This window comes from Callospermophilus lateralis, chromosome 15, assembly GCF_048772815.1.
Source record: "Callospermophilus lateralis isolate mCalLat2 chromosome 15, mCalLat2.hap1, whole genome shotgun sequence".
Classification (NCBI taxonomy): domain Eukaryota; kingdom Metazoa; phylum Chordata; class Mammalia; order Rodentia; family Sciuridae; genus Callospermophilus; species Callospermophilus lateralis.
Window position 1 is genome coordinate 59,717,745 of NC_135319.1, and position 16,795 is coordinate 59,734,539.

At 33.4% G+C, this 16,795-nt stretch overlaps 1 protein-coding gene across 1 annotated transcript in view; it reads left to right on the plus strand.

Moving 5' to 3' along the window:
* Window positions 1–16,795, plus strand: part of Tnks2 (tankyrase 2) — a 62,328-nt gene that overhangs the window by 24,467 nt on the left and 21,066 nt on the right. The window contains exons 9-16 of the mRNA XM_076835290.1: window positions 815–936; window positions 4,031–4,122; window positions 4,211–4,289; window positions 7,333–7,504; window positions 10,341–10,420; window positions 13,530–13,675; window positions 14,512–14,677; window positions 16,317–16,536. Of these exons, the coding sequence (XP_076691405.1) occupies window positions 815–936; window positions 4,031–4,122; window positions 4,211–4,289; window positions 7,333–7,504; window positions 10,341–10,420; window positions 13,530–13,675; window positions 14,512–14,677; window positions 16,317–16,536 (1,077 nt within the window). The remainder of the gene's footprint in view (window positions 1–814; window positions 937–4,030; window positions 4,123–4,210; window positions 4,290–7,332; window positions 7,505–10,340; window positions 10,421–13,529; window positions 13,676–14,511; window positions 14,678–16,316; window positions 16,537–16,795) is intronic.

A 16,795-nucleotide genomic window follows, 5' to 3' on the forward strand; every position in this document is an offset into this window, starting at 1 on the left:
GTTTTTGAAGTCAAGTTATACTTTTTATGTTTTAGTCTTATAGATGATATTTTTTTGAAATGAAAGCATGAATTCCAGTCACATCTTTGATATGACTTTCTAGTTAATCTGTTAATAAAGTTAGTATTATTTATCAGATTGCCATCTTGTAAACACAGTTCCCAGGTCTTAGCATTTAATAATCTTTAATACCTGGGCTGAGTTCTGTGGTTTTCTGTTTTTAGCTGAAATAGATGCAGAAAGAAATACCACTATATTCAGTATTACTACATATATTATGTAGTACTTCTACAGTATTACTGCATACAAATAGGCAACTTGAATTAGTTATATTTTTCTGGAATAATAAAGGATAAGGGTGATTTCACAAGTCTGATGAGTAAAAGAAAAATACCCTCTTTTGTTTGATCATCATAGGTGACACTTAGCAATAGACAATTTGTCTAGCACCCAATTACCTAATAGATCTAAACAAAACTATCTTTATGTTAGTTTAGGGGTTATTTATTGAGGAAAGTTTTGAAAATTTTTTGAAAAATTCTCACAACACTGTGGTCTGGGAATATATTACAGTACTCTAGATAGCTCTAGAGCAATTATGTATTTGAGCAGATCCTGAATCTGCCATAACCTAAATATGTGTGTATACTTGAGGATGAATTGAGCCATAACAGAGAAGAACTAGGATACCACTATAGGCTATTTGGGAAGATTATTTTCAAAATAACATCAAGAATCATGCTAAATGTCTTTTACTGAGTAAGTTCTATTAATTTGATGATGCTCATGAAGATCTGAATGCTTCTTCATCTAGATGAATTTAAAGGCCACTCATTGCTGCAAGCTGCACGTGAAGCTGATGTTACACGAATCAAAAAACATCTCTCTCTGGAAATGGTGAATTTCAAGCATCCTCAGACACATGAAACAGCATTGGTAATTTTTCAGAGTTAAGTTTTTAAAAGACAGTAACTAAAAACATGCCAAACTCATAATGTTCTGATTTAGCAATGACATTATTTTTAAAATCTGTAATTAAAAAAAATTAAATTAATGCCCACACATATATAAAGAAAAGAGTCAAACAGTATAAATAGCCTCAACACACACCCTCCAAAAGGCAATACTATTATAAGTTTGAGAAAATATCCAGAAAAAAAAGTTTTATTCATATATTGGTGTGTGTTACATCCCATTTGCCATTTGGAAAAGTTATAAAAATTATAAAGGCTTATTCTAATAGAAAATTTTCACTGAAAATAATGAAAAAAAATTATACCACCATTCAAATAAAAACCATTTGGTGTATTTCCTTCAATATTGGATTATTTTCTCAAAATTAGTCCTAAAGTGTGAGTAAAGTGTCTTAGAGGCTACTTCCCTGATAGAACTAAGAGTAACTCTGAAATCATAACAGAGTAGATGTGAGTAGGGAAATATGAGGAAAGGCAATCAGAAAAGTATGGGTAAGTGATGAAAGATAGAAGTGGGAATAGTATAATCAGTGGCCACCTTAAAAAGGAAAAATTGTAAGCTCGGTGTGGTGGCACAGCCAGCAACTCCAGATGCTGAGCAGGAGATTGTGAATTCAGACCCAGCGTCAGCAACTTAGAGAGGCCCTAAGCAACTCAGCAAGACCCTGTCCCTAAAAAAATATAATACAGGACTAGGGATGTGGCTTAGTGGTTAAGCACCCCTGAGTTCAATCCCTAGCACCAAAAATAAAAGGAAAAAGTTCTTATATGAATTACATAATATGTTTAGGTGAGAGAAGATAAATTAATGTGTTTAATAGATTTAACTCAACAATAGGTGTACTTAATAATCTTTTATGATAAATTTCTTTTCCTTTTGCCTTAATGTAAGCTATGTGAAATTTATGTAAAAGCCTATTTATAAATATTTTGTATCTTTTTGTTACTTCTTTTAAATCATCCAAGTAAAAAAAATAACAAAGCTGCAGATTGTAAGAAATGCTAATAAAAATTAAAGCCACAACAGCATTAAAATGGTACAGAGAAACTTGGAAAGACTAACATCATGGGAAAATGTCTAGTATGAAAAGCTAATACAGTTATACCCCTTTATTTGAGAGGAATATCTTCTAAGACTCTCATGGATACAAGAAACCACGGACAATAGTGAACCCTGTGTGTACTGTTTTTTTGTTTGTTTGTTTTTGTTTTTTATTCCTCTATACCTATGGTACAGTTTAATTTATAATTTAGGCAGAGTAAGAGATTAACATCAATAACTTCACTGTAGCCATTAGAAACCTCAGAATGCAATTATTTTTCTTTCCTTTATATTAAGATGTTTCAATAAAAGAAGCACTTTAACAACTTCTCTTGAACATATCAAAATTGCTGGTATCATTATTCTTGCACTGGAAGCCATTATTAAGTAAATTAAGGGTTATTTGAACACAAACACTGTGATACCTCAACACTTGATCTGATGATAACCAAAATGGCTCCTAAGTGATAATGAACAAGTGACATAGGCAGTTGTTTACATTCACTAGAAAAAGAAATGGCTCTCATCTTGAGCATAATGATGCAAAACGTCATCACACTTCTGAAAACTGCTTCTAAAACTAATGAAAATGAGTACAGTGGCACATACTTGTAATCCCAACAACTTGGAAGAGCTGTGACAGGAGGATCACAAGTTCAAGGGCAGCCTTAACAAGTTAACAAGGCCCTAAACAATTTAGTAAGACCCTGTCTCAAAAAATCAAATGGTTTATGTAATTTTCCATGTAATATTTTCAGACTGAGGCTGACCTGAAACAATGGAAAGCAAAAGCATGAATAAGGAGGAGCCATTGTACTAAACATTGTTTCCCCCCAGATACCATGCTATTAAACAACTTGTTAACCTTCAAACAACTAGAAGTTAAGGGTCAATGGGTAGTTGAGGTACAGAAACAGTTTCTTCTTCGTTTCCAGAGATTGCAGGCCCTGCGCCAGGATGGTGCAGAGGAGTAGAGGTGTATTTTGAGGTGGATGTGATAAAGTATTCTTGGAAATAAACTATTTCCATTTTTTGTGCTCTTCTGAAAGATCTTCTGGGAGTTATTATCCTTAAGGTGCCAAAAGAGCTATGTTCACAAGTTGGGTTTTATTTTCTTAAGGGCAAAGGAGTGATTTTAGTGAACACAACAGTATCAAAGAATGAATCTTTAGCCATCATGAAGATCTGACTTATGATTAACAGATTACAATCAGAGAACAAATTTCATGTGTACTGTGTGTTCAGTTGTGTAGAGCAGCTTTGCTTATAAATTAACCAGAACTTTTATTCTAGGGAGTTTCAGATTTCAGTTTTAATATTATATACATTTATTTAATCATTCATCATTCAGACATTATTGAATACTTGTTGTCCATGAATATTATCCTGTAGGTTGAGGTTGCAAACATATAGGCCATGACCGTAAGATACTTACTAGATTTCTGACTGGTAAATCCCTACCTTCTGCCTCCTTTCTTCCTTAATATATCATAGATACAGATGCTGCACCTTCGAACTCCAAATGGAGTTCTAAAACCGATTGTATCAAACAGGTAATCCAAGCTTCTTGTTCTGCTACAGCAGCTAGTTGAGAGAAACACCTTATTAGCTATTAACCAAGCAGAATTCAAAGTGGAAGAGTATTCTTTCTTCATTGTAAAGAATCCCCGATCTTTAGGTTATTTTCTTAACCTTTTAAACAATAACATAAACACCTTCAGAATAGGTATCGGTCACATTGTGTTTCTTCACATCCATAGTGGCTTTTTCAAAGAGATGAAAAATTTTGAACAGAATATTTAATAACAGGCAGCATTTAGTACATAGGGTTTCAGACCTTGTCATAATTTGGTAATTGTTGTTACTATCCACTACAAATTCTTTGGAGAATAAAGTTGGTCAGAAGTAAAACAAGTTAAATAATTTGATTATTCTTGATTGGAAACACAAGTGTTCTTAAATAAAAATCAGTTATATATAGTCCTTGATTAATGCTGCAATTTGAATTATTTAGCATTGTGCTGCTGCATCTCCATATCCCAAAAGAAAGCAAATATGTGAACTGTTGCTAAGAAAAGGAGCAAACATCAATGAAAAGACTAAAGAGTAAGTATACTTTAAATAATTAAATATTATTGACATTTTACTCTTTGGAAGATATACTCATTGTTTGGCTGACTTTTTGTCTTTTAAGATTCTTGACTCCTCTGCACGTGGCATCTGAAAAAGCTCATAATGATGTTGTCGAAGTAGTGGTGAAACATGAAGCAAAGGTATACTTCCTTTTTGGTAATCTTGGTCACCCAACAGTTTATATTCTGTTCAACAGATGAAATGCCTACTCCCTATTAACAAATTAACTGTTTTGTTTTTTAATCTACACCTAAATAGTCCTGCAGTTGGGCACAGTGGCACATGCCTGTAATCCCACCTATTTGGTAGGCTGAGGTAGGATTGCAAGTTTGAGACCAGCCTGAGAAACTTAACGAGACCCTCTCTCAAAATAAAATTTTTAAAAGGGCTGGGGATATAGTTCCATAGTAGAGTTCTTGCCTAGCATGGGCAAGGTTCTGGGTTCAATCCCCAATGCCTCCCTAAAAAAATAATAATAGTAAAGTCCCTCAGGTAATTTTTTCTGTATCCAGTTTTTTTCGACAGAAAGTTTATGTATTTATTCACATATTTATTTATGACCTTCTTTCTCCATTCCTTTTGTCCACACCCCATTATTACAGTTTTATCACAGTTATCTTTAAGGTCTTTATCTAACAGTACACTCTCCAGAATATCCCCAGCTAAAGTAATACTGATTCTGAACAGTCGTCTTTTCTTACCGAATCTTTTGTTCCTTGGTCACAAAGCTAACTCCTGCTCTTTACTCCAGTGATGGTCTTTCCACCTTCTTTTATTTATGTAACTAAGTCAAAGACTTTTTATAGGAGGAAACTAAGTAATTTGGATAAAAGCATTATACCTACCCATGGTGATAAATTACTATTCTTTAGTTAGCACTTGTACACAAATCATTTTAAACATTGAATATTTGTTCTTCTATCAAGGCTAGAAATCATTATTTCTTATCTAGAAAATTCAAAAAATTCTACTTCGTAAAAGATACACATCTCATATTGGAAGAGATGACAGAGATGGTCACCTAATTCAGCAATTTTTCAACTTTTAGCCATAGATGCTTTCCTTCTTCAAACAAAATCTTTAATAGATATTTACTAACAGAAAGGATGGAGCTGCTTTGAATGAAAGGAGAAGAAAGAAACATACCCCTTTTTGCTTGGGTGGCCCTATAGCCCTTTCCTAATGTGTTTTACAGACTAGTCTTCTTATCTGTCCTTCCTTCACTCAAGGAACAACTTAGAATTTCCCACTTTCTTTTCATGTTGTCTCTCAGTGTCCTAATCTCTTTGATTTGGGGGAATTCTCGATAATGTATAATCTTGATCTTTTCTATTGTAAATTATTGAATAAAAGTTTATTTCCGCTTGACTGCTTGGCATACCTCATTTGTCTCTGTTCTGTAACTTTTCATTGATTGCCGTTTTTCATACATGTGGTATATTTCTTTTTAAGTTCTGAAACTCAGTGAAACAATCTTGACTAGGGTGACCAACCACCCAGTTTTATTCAGGACTTAGGGATTTCCAGAAACAAAACTTTCAGTACTAAAAGTGAGAAAATCCCAGGCAAATCAGGACAAGTTGGTCATCCTAATCCTAATACAAAGTAGTACTCAAATAAAATTTTGGCTAGTGGATGTTTTTCACTTTTCATTGAGTTTGGAAATGTTAATAAATAATTGCCCTGAGCATTTTAAAATAGATTTTTCAGATTCTATAAACATTAAAACTGGTTATTTATAGTTTCATGTTCATTGAGAAGTTGGTGTTATATTCCTCTTAAAATATTCTGATTCCATGAATATGAATTGGCCAGTATCTCAAAACACCGATGGACACAGAATTGATTACTAAGTAACTTAATTTCTCAGTTGTATTTCAAAGAATTGTTTGCATGGTGGGAATATGAAGGTAGAAATGAGATAGGGGGAGTCTTATAGTCTTATTTTTTTCTTGTGAAAAATTTCAAAGATATATATAAGTAATTATAAGTAATTGTATATCCATCATCTAGTGTCTGTCACTAATGTTTTACTATATTGTTTTATTATACATCCTTTAATATATCTTATTTTGAATACATGTCAAAGTGATTTGTATATTAGTATACACATCTCTAAATCCACATATTCATCAACTAGAGTTCAGCATTTGTTTATAATTTTTCTTAAGATACAAAATTTACATTCAGCAAAAACTTATAAATTTTAAACATGCATTTGCTGAATTTTGATTAATGCATACATCTGTGTAACCAAAACTCTTGTCAAGATAATAAACATCCTCTGGCAAAGATAATGCTCCATCCTAGGCCATCTCCACCTCTAACAGTATCATCCATTTTTACTTTTTCTGACAGATTAGATTTGGCTGCTCTAGGCCTTCATATACATGGAATCATACAATATGTATTTTTTTGTGTAAGGCTTTTTCCACCCAGTGTAATGTTTTAGAGATTTCATCTTCCTGTCAATAGTTGTTCCATTGTATTGCTAAGAAATAATACATTGTGTGGATATACCATGTGTTTATCTATACAGATTATGTTTTACATGATAAATTGGGTAGAGGATTAAGCCAATAGAAGTAAATATTTTTAATACTAATTTAACTCTAGCTTTGCTCCTCACTGTTGTCCATCTTGGGGTTAACCTCTACATTTCTAGAACTCCAAGATCCATAAATAGAGATTCAGCTTTCTTAAGCAATATCTAACTTTAAATACAGTGCACCTATAAATAATTTGTTAATAAATTCAACTGTCACTCAACATTTTAGCCTAAAATTGGGTTTTTCTTCTGATGTCAGCCAGCCTTCATAAGTTGGTATATTTTTGTTCTAGATTTAAGCAAAAAATACTTGCTTTGATTTCATAAAAGAAGAACTGAGCTAGGTGCAGTGGCACACACCTGTAATCCCAGCGACTCAGGAGGCCGAGGCAAGAGGATCACAGTTCAAAATCAGCCTCAGCAGTTTATCAAGGCCCTAAGTAATTTAATGAGACCCTGTCTCAAAATAAAAAGGATTGGAGATGTGGCTCAGTGGTTAGCACCCCTGGGTTCAATCCCCAGTGTCAAAAAGAAACATTCAAAACTTTTAAATAGGTAGCAAGTGTTAAATACATGGTTAAGTGGTTTTAAATTGTGCACTGCAGGCTAATTTCAACTTTTTCTGCATTATTAAGGTTAATGCTCTCGATAATCTTGGTCAGACATCTCTGCACAGAGCTGCACATTGTGGCCATCTACAAACTTGCCGCCTACTCCTGAGCTATGGGTGTGATCCTAACATCATATCCCTTCAGGGATTTACTGCCTTGCAGATGGGAAATGAAAATGTGCAGCAGCTGCTTCAAGGTATTAAATGCTTCTGTGACATTAATTTTTTTAATTAACCTTTAAATTGTTTAACATTATGGTGTTTAATGTAGGAGCTGGTAATGAAAAGAAAATTTTTGAGAATTTTTGGCTATTTCTTCTTAATAGTACTCTTTACAAGTACTCAACTACCCAATGTCATGAAGTCACAATTATGATTTCATTACAACGTTTATTCTGCGAAAATAGATGGCTCTCAAGTTTTTATCAAGAAAATTTTTAAGAATAAGATATAATAGTTGCCATTTCTTTTTAGAGAAAGGAAAATCTGAAAAGATGGATCTAATAGGACCACAAGCTGGTAATACATAATACCCTAAGTACTGACATTTATTCTTCATTCCTTTTTAGGGTCCTTGTTAGATCCAGCAGATTTAAGTCATATATACTTTGTACAAGGTAACACACTATGTGGCTTATTAAAACTTATTTAGATAGGTGCATGGCACATACCTATAATTCCAGCAATTTGGGAAAATGGGTCAGGAGTGTCACATGTTCAAGGCCAGCTTGGTCAATTTAGTCCCTGTCTCAAAAAAGACTAGGGATATATAGCTTAGTAGTAGAGCAGCCCTAGCTTCAATCCCCAGTACCACACACACACACAAAAAAAGTATTATTTAACTATTAAAGGTACTCATATTCTTAAAATTTAACATTTAGAGCAGGTGTCTGAACACATTACAGGTTAAATATTTTAGTGTAGAAATCCAGTCACATAATATTTGAAGTATCTGCTTCAGGCAAGGTAGCACTTGCCTGCCTCTAATCCTAGTGACTCTAGAGATAAGATGGGAGGATTCCAAGTTCAAGGTCAGCATTAGCAACTTAGGTCTTATCTCAGAAATAAAAAGGGCTAGGAGTGTAGCTTGGAGGTAAAGCACCCCCCCTGGGTTCTATCCCCAGTACAAAAAAAAAATTAAAGTATCCTTATTTACATCTCTACTTTCTCTTAGAATCTAATAGAGTGGCTTTGAGATCTCAAAGCTCAGGTAATGAAGCAAGCATTCTTTTCTTTTTTTTTTTTTTTTTTTTACAGGTTCTCAGTGTATGTTTATTTTTCCCTTTCTCTCACTGTTCTCTTTTGTAAGCATTTTCTTCTCATGGCCACTTTAGTTATTTTATTTTATTTATTTATTTTTTATTGGTTATTCAAAACATTACAAAGATTGCAGAATCACATCGGTTACACATCCACATTTTTACATAATGCCATAATAGTAACTGTTGTATTCTGCTACCTTTCCTATCCTCTACTATCCCCCCTTCCCTACCCCATCTACTGTAATTCATTTCTCTCCTTATTTTTTTCCCATTCCCCTCACAACCTCTTATATGTAATTTTGTATAACAATGAGGGTCTCCTTCCATTTCCATGCAATTTCCCTTTTCTCTCCCTTTCCCTCCCACCTCATGACTGTTTAATGTTAATCTTTTCCTCCTGCTCTTCCTCCCTCCTCTGTTCTTAGTTGCTCTCATTATATCAAAGAAGACATTTGGCATTTGTTTTTTAGGGATTGGCTAGCTTCACTTAGCATAATCAAGCATTCTTTTCTTAACAGTCATTTTGATGATCTTTATGCCTGTTGTCAGGGAATCACATTTTGAGAAACACTGCTTGAAAAAGTGAAGGCAGATTGATGTAGCCTCATAGGATCTGCCAAAACTAAACTGACTACAGTGGCTCTCTGGATTACCTTTTTTCTATGTTTTACACATCTGTTTAAGGATAATAACACTAGCCCTATTCAGTTACCTAATGATAAAATTTAGTCTTGCCAATTTTATGCTAAGTTCTGTTGTTATTTATAGCTTCTCTTAATTTTCAAACTAGCTTCTGAAAATAAATTATTAAAGGGAAATTTTTCAATCAAAGAATGGTATATAATTTTCAAATTGCCTTCTAAGGATGCTTTTTTTTAGTGCAAACTATAGAAATACTGTTAGTGTAGCTCCATATTTCCACTTTGTATACTAAGTGGGTAAGAAAACAATAGGATCTTTTTAAATTTGTATTTGATAAAGACCAAGTTTGAACATAATTTTATCTTTATTGATCATTTCTCTATTTTTTGTATGTGAATTACTTGTTGTCTATTTAAGCCTTCTAGTATGCTCATAAGAACACCTTATGTTAGATATAGTATTTCTTCAACTGTTTGTTGAAATGTGATTTTTTTTTTTTTTTTTGCCATTTTGTTCTGTAATTTGGTTAATGCTCTGTTGCCTGCCAATTATTTTTCCAAATCAGTTTTGCTCTAAGAAGCTTTTTTGGTTCAAGATATGAAGATACTGACCTATGTTTTACTCTAGTTCTTTTAAGGTTTAATTTTTGATACATAAATCTTGAGTCTGTGTTCAGTTTATTTTGTGCTAAGGTAACAGTAGATGTTCTTTTTTTTGAAATGTTAAATGAGCTGTAGAACAGAATTTCAGACCTGGAAATAACTTTGTTTTTTAGTTCAACTTTCTTCTTTAGAATTAAAAATATGTGAGCCTCAGAACACTGATTTGCCCCAGTTCAGATAACTAGTAAATGGAAGAACCACTATTAGATTTCTGGCTTTTGCTCTCCTGATGTAATACTTTTGTAACATTCCATATGGCTTGATTATAGAGCAGGCTAGCTTATCATTTATTTTATGTTCCTTTTTGTTGCTTAAATCATATTTTGTAATTATACACAGTCTTAATATTTTTCCCCCACTGCCATGGAGATTTCCTACCTAGTCTAGCAGACTGTAAAAGGACTTTACCTTTTGATAAGATGCCTGACTTGAAGAAATTAATCACTTTTTCCCTCTCTCTTTTTTAGAGGGTATCCCATTAGGGAATTCAGAGGCAGACAGACAGTTGCTGGAAGCTGCAAAGGCTGGAGATGTAGAAACTGTAAAAGTAAGATATAATCTTTATGTATTTGTTAACCATGCATTTTTATTTTGACATCATTTAATGAAGTCTGTACTATTATAATGAAGAGCTTGGTTTATTTATATGTACCTTGCTTTTAAAGGACAAAAATATCTAGTTCTCTACAGATAAAAAACACTGAGTAATGAAAGAAAAGGACTTTTTAGTTTCACATACATGTCAATAAATGTTAGAGTTCACAGATTTTAAATTATTTGTTGTCTGTTTAAGCCTTCTAGTATGCTCGTAAGAACACCTTATGTTAGATATATTTAATATGTTTAACATATTTAATATGTTTCGTGTAATACAAATCTTCCCGAATAACCTTTCCTCAGATTCTGTTTTGACTTTTACCATGTCTACATATATTTGTATGTTAATACATATATATATACACATACAAATATATGTGTGTGTGTGTGTGTGTGTAAATATACCAGATATTTCCCTGCCTGCAGAAATTGTACATCCAGGTAAATAACTCAAAAGCCTAATATATTGATAGATCACAATTCAACTAATATAAGAATTTGATTCAACATTTTTTCATGAACTAAATAATTCTTCAGTAAATGTAAAAATGTTATTTTTATTTTCTAAGCTAGTAAGGGAGAGAAAAACCTTGTATTTTCCTTTTAGAGACTTTTCCAAAACTACTGATCCAAATTAAAGGGGCACTAGTGGGTAATAAGTTTTATAAAAAGCTGTATTTGTTGACTTAATTCATGGCAAATTTAGCTATTTGGAATAATTTTTACTATTTCTGTAGGGTAATTCCAGTACTAAACAGACCCACTAGATAAAATCTAATTTAGATTTTCTAATAAATATGAATATTGATCTCTTTCTAGAACTTAAAGTAATTTTTCCACTCGTCTTTCTAAAAAAATTATTTATGTATTTTTAGTTTTAGATAGATATATTAGTTTGTTTTTATGTGGTGCTGAGGATCGAACCCAGTGCCACATGCATGCTAGGCAAGCATTCTACCAATAAGCCACCACCCCAGCCCCTCCACTGGTTTTATAAATGAAGAGCTTTCTGTAAATTGATCCTTTCTTTTGGATTTATCTTTATACATAATATAGACATCATAAATAATCAGGATTTTTGTTTTTTTTGTAAAAGACGTGGTCAGAAAATTAAGTTAAACCAAATAGTTAAAGGACAACTAGCTGATTCCCCCCTCCCATGTGAGGGAAGGGAGACTGATAAATTTTAAATGCCTTTTCACTATACATACTAAGAAACGTAAAACTCTTTAGTAAGCACAATATGAAGCATTTTAAAGACGTAAAGGGTCTAAAGGAATAGAGAAATGAAGAAGACATAAGGTAGAGGCAGGAATTTAATTTAGAGAATAAAGTAACACCACTGGATTAAGGAAGGCCAGCTCTCCTAGTGATAGGTATTAGGCTGTCTTCCCTCCCATCTCCTTCTAAAATCACTTGATAGACATTTATCTCCACCAGCCTTTCTTTTTTCTAAGGTGGCTCTGTATGAATCTCTGGAACAAGAACATGTATGTATTATCCAATGAACATTTTATTGTGCCCTCAGTTCTACTTGTTTAGTGCTGATCCATCAGACTATATATTTAATTGGACTACTATTAGAAAGCCTGTCTCAGGGGCTGGAGAAATAGCACAGTTGTTAGAGTGCATGCGTCACATGCACAAGGCCCTGGGTTCAATCCCTAGCACCACACACACACAAAAAAGCCTGTCCCCAGAATGGACATAGTTAAACTGAGAAGTAGAGAAGCCTGTGATAATACCACACCTAACACCTGATATGCATTAAAAATATTTGTTCCTGATGTCCAACTTTATAACCTTTGAAACACCGTCTTTTGAATAGAATTTATATATCTATGAAGTTCTTGTTCAGTAAACATAATGAGCTTTGCTAGTCCAATGATAAAGCCCCTTGAGGTAAACCCACTGACTGACTCCTTGGTTTATTGAGCTTATATATTCCTGCTTTTCAAGGTAGGATAGTTAAAGGAGGAAAGAGTTTTTACTAATAGTGACTTTTTTGGATTTTGTTTTGTTCTTTTTTGTTTTACTCTTTGAGCACTGCGATTCATTATCTATGTTGCTTTCCTTCCTTAAACTTCCATGTTCTTCATGCAAAATATTAAATGAGGGCTGGGGTTATGTCTCAGTGGTAGAGCGCTTGCCTAGCATGTGTGAAGTACTGGGTTCAATCTTCAGCCCCACATAAAAATCAACAAAATAAAGGTGTTATATCCATCTACAACTAAAAAAATTTCAAAAAAATATTTAAGTGAGGGTTTCTCCATTCTGCTTCCTCATTTGAACCGAAAAACAGAAAATTATTTGAGTAACTATAATTTTCTCAAGATTAACCAGTAGCATTTTATTAATTTATTCTATAAGAATAGTTCCTTGACCACCAGTGTCACTTAGAAACTTGTTAAAAATGCAAATTTTCAAGTCCCGCCAAAGACACACTGAATCAGAAAATCTAAAGGTGGGACCCAATGCACATGGAAATTTGAGGTCTACTGGTCTAGAACATTACTTTCCAAACTTTAATGTGTATACATATCACCTAGGAATCTTATTAAAATGCAGATTCTAACTTGGTACGTAGGAGTCTGAGATGCTGAATTTTTAATAAGAACCTTGACAATGCTGGTGCTGCTGTGATCCAGTGTACCTGTACGTGTAATTGCCACAAAATGGAAGTTATACTTAGATTATCTTTATGTAAGGAGTAGTAATAAAGATAAAATTGACCTACTTACTGTAGAAAAAATAGGAGATACAGACATAAATGAGAGGACCAAAGGGATATTCTCAGTAAACAACAAGATGAAATAAGAATAGATTTCCTGGGGTTGGGGATTTAGCTCGGTGGCAGAGCACTTGCCTAGCATGCGCAAGGCCCTGGGTTCGATTCTCAGCACCATATATAAATAAATGAATAAAATAAAGGTCCATCAACATCTAAAAAAAAATATTTAAAAAAAAAAAAAAAAAAAGAAGCCAAACATGAAATTTCCTACAATATGGATTGAAACAAGAAATGAGAACGTGTATGTATGCTGTGTTCAATCCTACAGAAACTGTGTACTGTTCAGAGTGTCAACTGCAGAGATATTGAAGGACGTCAGTCTACACCACTCCATTTTGCAGCAGGGTATAACAGGGTGTCTGTGGTGGAATATCTTCTACAGCATGGAGCTGATGTGCATGCTAAAGATAAAGGGTGAGTACCAACAGTTACTAAGGTCTCTCTTTTCCTTGCCTTTATCTGGCCTTTTAGGAAAATATGACCCTTTTTTGGTACCTGCAATTGAACCTTGGGGCACTTAACCACTGACCACATCCCCAGCTCTTTTTTTAATTTTGAGACAGGGTCTTGCTAAATTGTGGAGACTGGCTTTGAACTGCCTCAGCTTCCTGAGTTGCTTAGTTGTGCACTACTACGCTCAGTGAAAATATTTTTTGATGGTTGGTAGCTTTTTTTTTTTTTCCTAGGAGGTAGTCTATTTTCCTTACATTGATTTAAATATAGCTTTTAATTTCAGTTAACATTTTTTAAAAATCTTTATTAATCTTTATTATTGTAAGACTCATTTTTGTCTGGTTTTGGTTTTGATTGAACTCAGGGCTTTATACATGGTAAGCAAGTGCTTGACCACTGAGCCATAATCCTAGCCCTCTAGTACTGATTTGTTGTTGTTGTTGTTGTTGTTGTTGTTGTTGTTGTAGGTGGACCAATGCCTTTATTTTTATTTATGAGGTGCCAAGGATCGAACCCAGTGCCTCACCTGTGCTAAGGGAGCACTCTACCACTGAGCAATCGATCATCCCAGCCCTAAAGTATTGATTTTTAATGTAGTGTTTCAGTGTTGAGGATATTTGAATTTTTCCAGTTTATCTTAAGATCATTATTCATTAAAAATATACAGTTCTTAATGTTCTACTAAATATAATCAGTATAGTCTCTTAGTTCAAGAAATTTCTTTCATCTTTTACATATAATTATTGAAATTAAATCATCCTTCTCTAGCATTATTCTCATTTAACTTTTCATTTCAGGGGCCTTGTACCTTTGCACAATGCATGTTCTTATGGACATTATGAAGTTGCAGAACTTCTTGTTAAGCATGGAGCAGTAGTTAATGTAGCTGATTTATGGAAATTCACACCTTTACATGAAGCCGCAGCAAAAGGAAAATATGAAATTTGCAAACTTCTGCTCCAGGTATATTTAACTACTTACTGTGGACAGTGTAAATTATCTAGAATATGTTAACAGTTTTGGACCTCCCCCCACACCCCAAATAACTCTAGTATAAACTAGTAAAAGTAGAAAACAAAATTATCTATCTGTAACTAGATTCCAGAAAGAAAAAAAAAAACACTAAGAAACAATTTTAAATTTTACTAAGTATATTTGCCACACATGAATTTTTGTGTATGACATGATCTCTGATTATTATTTTTTCCTAATAATTTAATCAAAATACTTGATGAATTGAATAGTTTATAAGCCTAGCTTATTTAGCATAAAATTGATGGCATTGGTTTAATACAGATACCAATAGATCTTTTACAGCAAAAGCCAAGAGGATAGATTCATGCTTTGTTTAATTGTTTGTGTAAAGTAAAAATAAAGTTATGAGCTGCATATTGACATTTCGAATGGATTGCATTTATGAGCATGCTCCTATACAATTATAATGTAGCTGAAAATTTTTTACATTTTTTATTTGTTCTGTTTAGATACACATTACAGTAGAGTGTCCTTTGGTATATTATGTATACTTGGAGTATAATTTATTCTAATTAGGATCCCATTCACATTGTTGAACATGACATGGAATACACTGGTTGTGGTTTTAATTTGCTTTTCTCTAATTGCTAGAGATGTTGAACATTTTTTCATATATTTGTTGTCCATTTGTATTTCTTCTATGAAGTGCCTGTTCAGTTCCTAGCCCATTTATTGATGGAGTTGTTTGGTTTTTTTAATATATCCTAGAGATTAATGCTCTTAGATGCAAGTGGCAAAGATTTTCTCCCATTCTAAAGGCTCTCTCTATCCGTTCTTGATTGTTTCCTTTGCTGTGAAGAAGCTTTTTAATTTGATACCATCCCATTTGTTGATTCTTGTTTTACTTCTTGCACTTTAAGAGTCTTATTGAGGAAGTTCATTCCTAAGCCAATATAATTGAGGTTAACATGCATTTTCTGTGTTTAGATACACAGATACTCACCATTGTGTTACATTTGCCTGTAATATATAGCTTATAGCTTAGGAGCAATAAACTATACCATATAATCTAAGTATGTAGCAGCCAGTATCATCTAGGTTTGTGTTAAATACACTCTGATGTTTGCACAATAAAACATCTCCTGAGGATGCTTTCTTCAGAACATGCCCCATCATTAAATGAAGCATGACTATAGAATGTAATGTTTAATAACATGATTAAAACTCTAATTTTAAACATTATAAAAACCCAATAGTACTTAACTGCCTCTTTGTTCTTATTATAATTTTCTGGTATAGGTCAGTTTTTTTTATTCTAGTTAGTATACATGACAGCAGAATGCATTTCAATTCATTGTATACAAATGGATCACAATTTTTTGTTTCTCTAGTTGTACACGATGTAGAGTCACACCCTTTGTGCAGTCATCCATGTACCTAGGGTAATGATGTCTGTCTCATTCCACCATCTTTCCTTGGGTTAAGTTTTAATAGTCGTTTTAATTTTTAAGGTAGAGTCTCAGTATAAATTGATGTTCTTTGGTATGGTTACATTTGACTATTTTCTCGTTGATAAAGGGCACACTTAAGCCAGTTTCTTCTCCCTTCCTATTTTTCACATGCCTAGCATGGTGCAGACCCTACAAAGAAAAACAGGGATGGGAATACTCCTTTGGATCTTGTTAAAGATGGAGATACAGATATCCAAGATCTACTTCGAGGAGATGCAGCTCTGCTTGATGCTGCCAAGAAAGGTTGTTTGGCCAGAGTCAAGAAGTTATCTTCTCCTGATAATGTAAATTGCCGTGATACCCAAGGCCGACATTCTACACCCTTACATTTAGCAGGTAAGGGAATGAAGTTTCATATATTTTGGCTAGAGATTTCATATATTTTGAAATTGGTTTTACCTGAGTAAATATTTCCTGTAACTAAATTTGAAAGATTCAGATCAAATGTCTTTTAATGCCACCATTATATACTCTTTCATGTACAGGGCAACCATTCTTCAAGCTATTAGCTAAATTCCAGTTCATTTCAGTACTAGTATGTTGCATCAATAAGAACAATTCAAACAGGCTATGCCAGTCACCATGTACTTTGGCA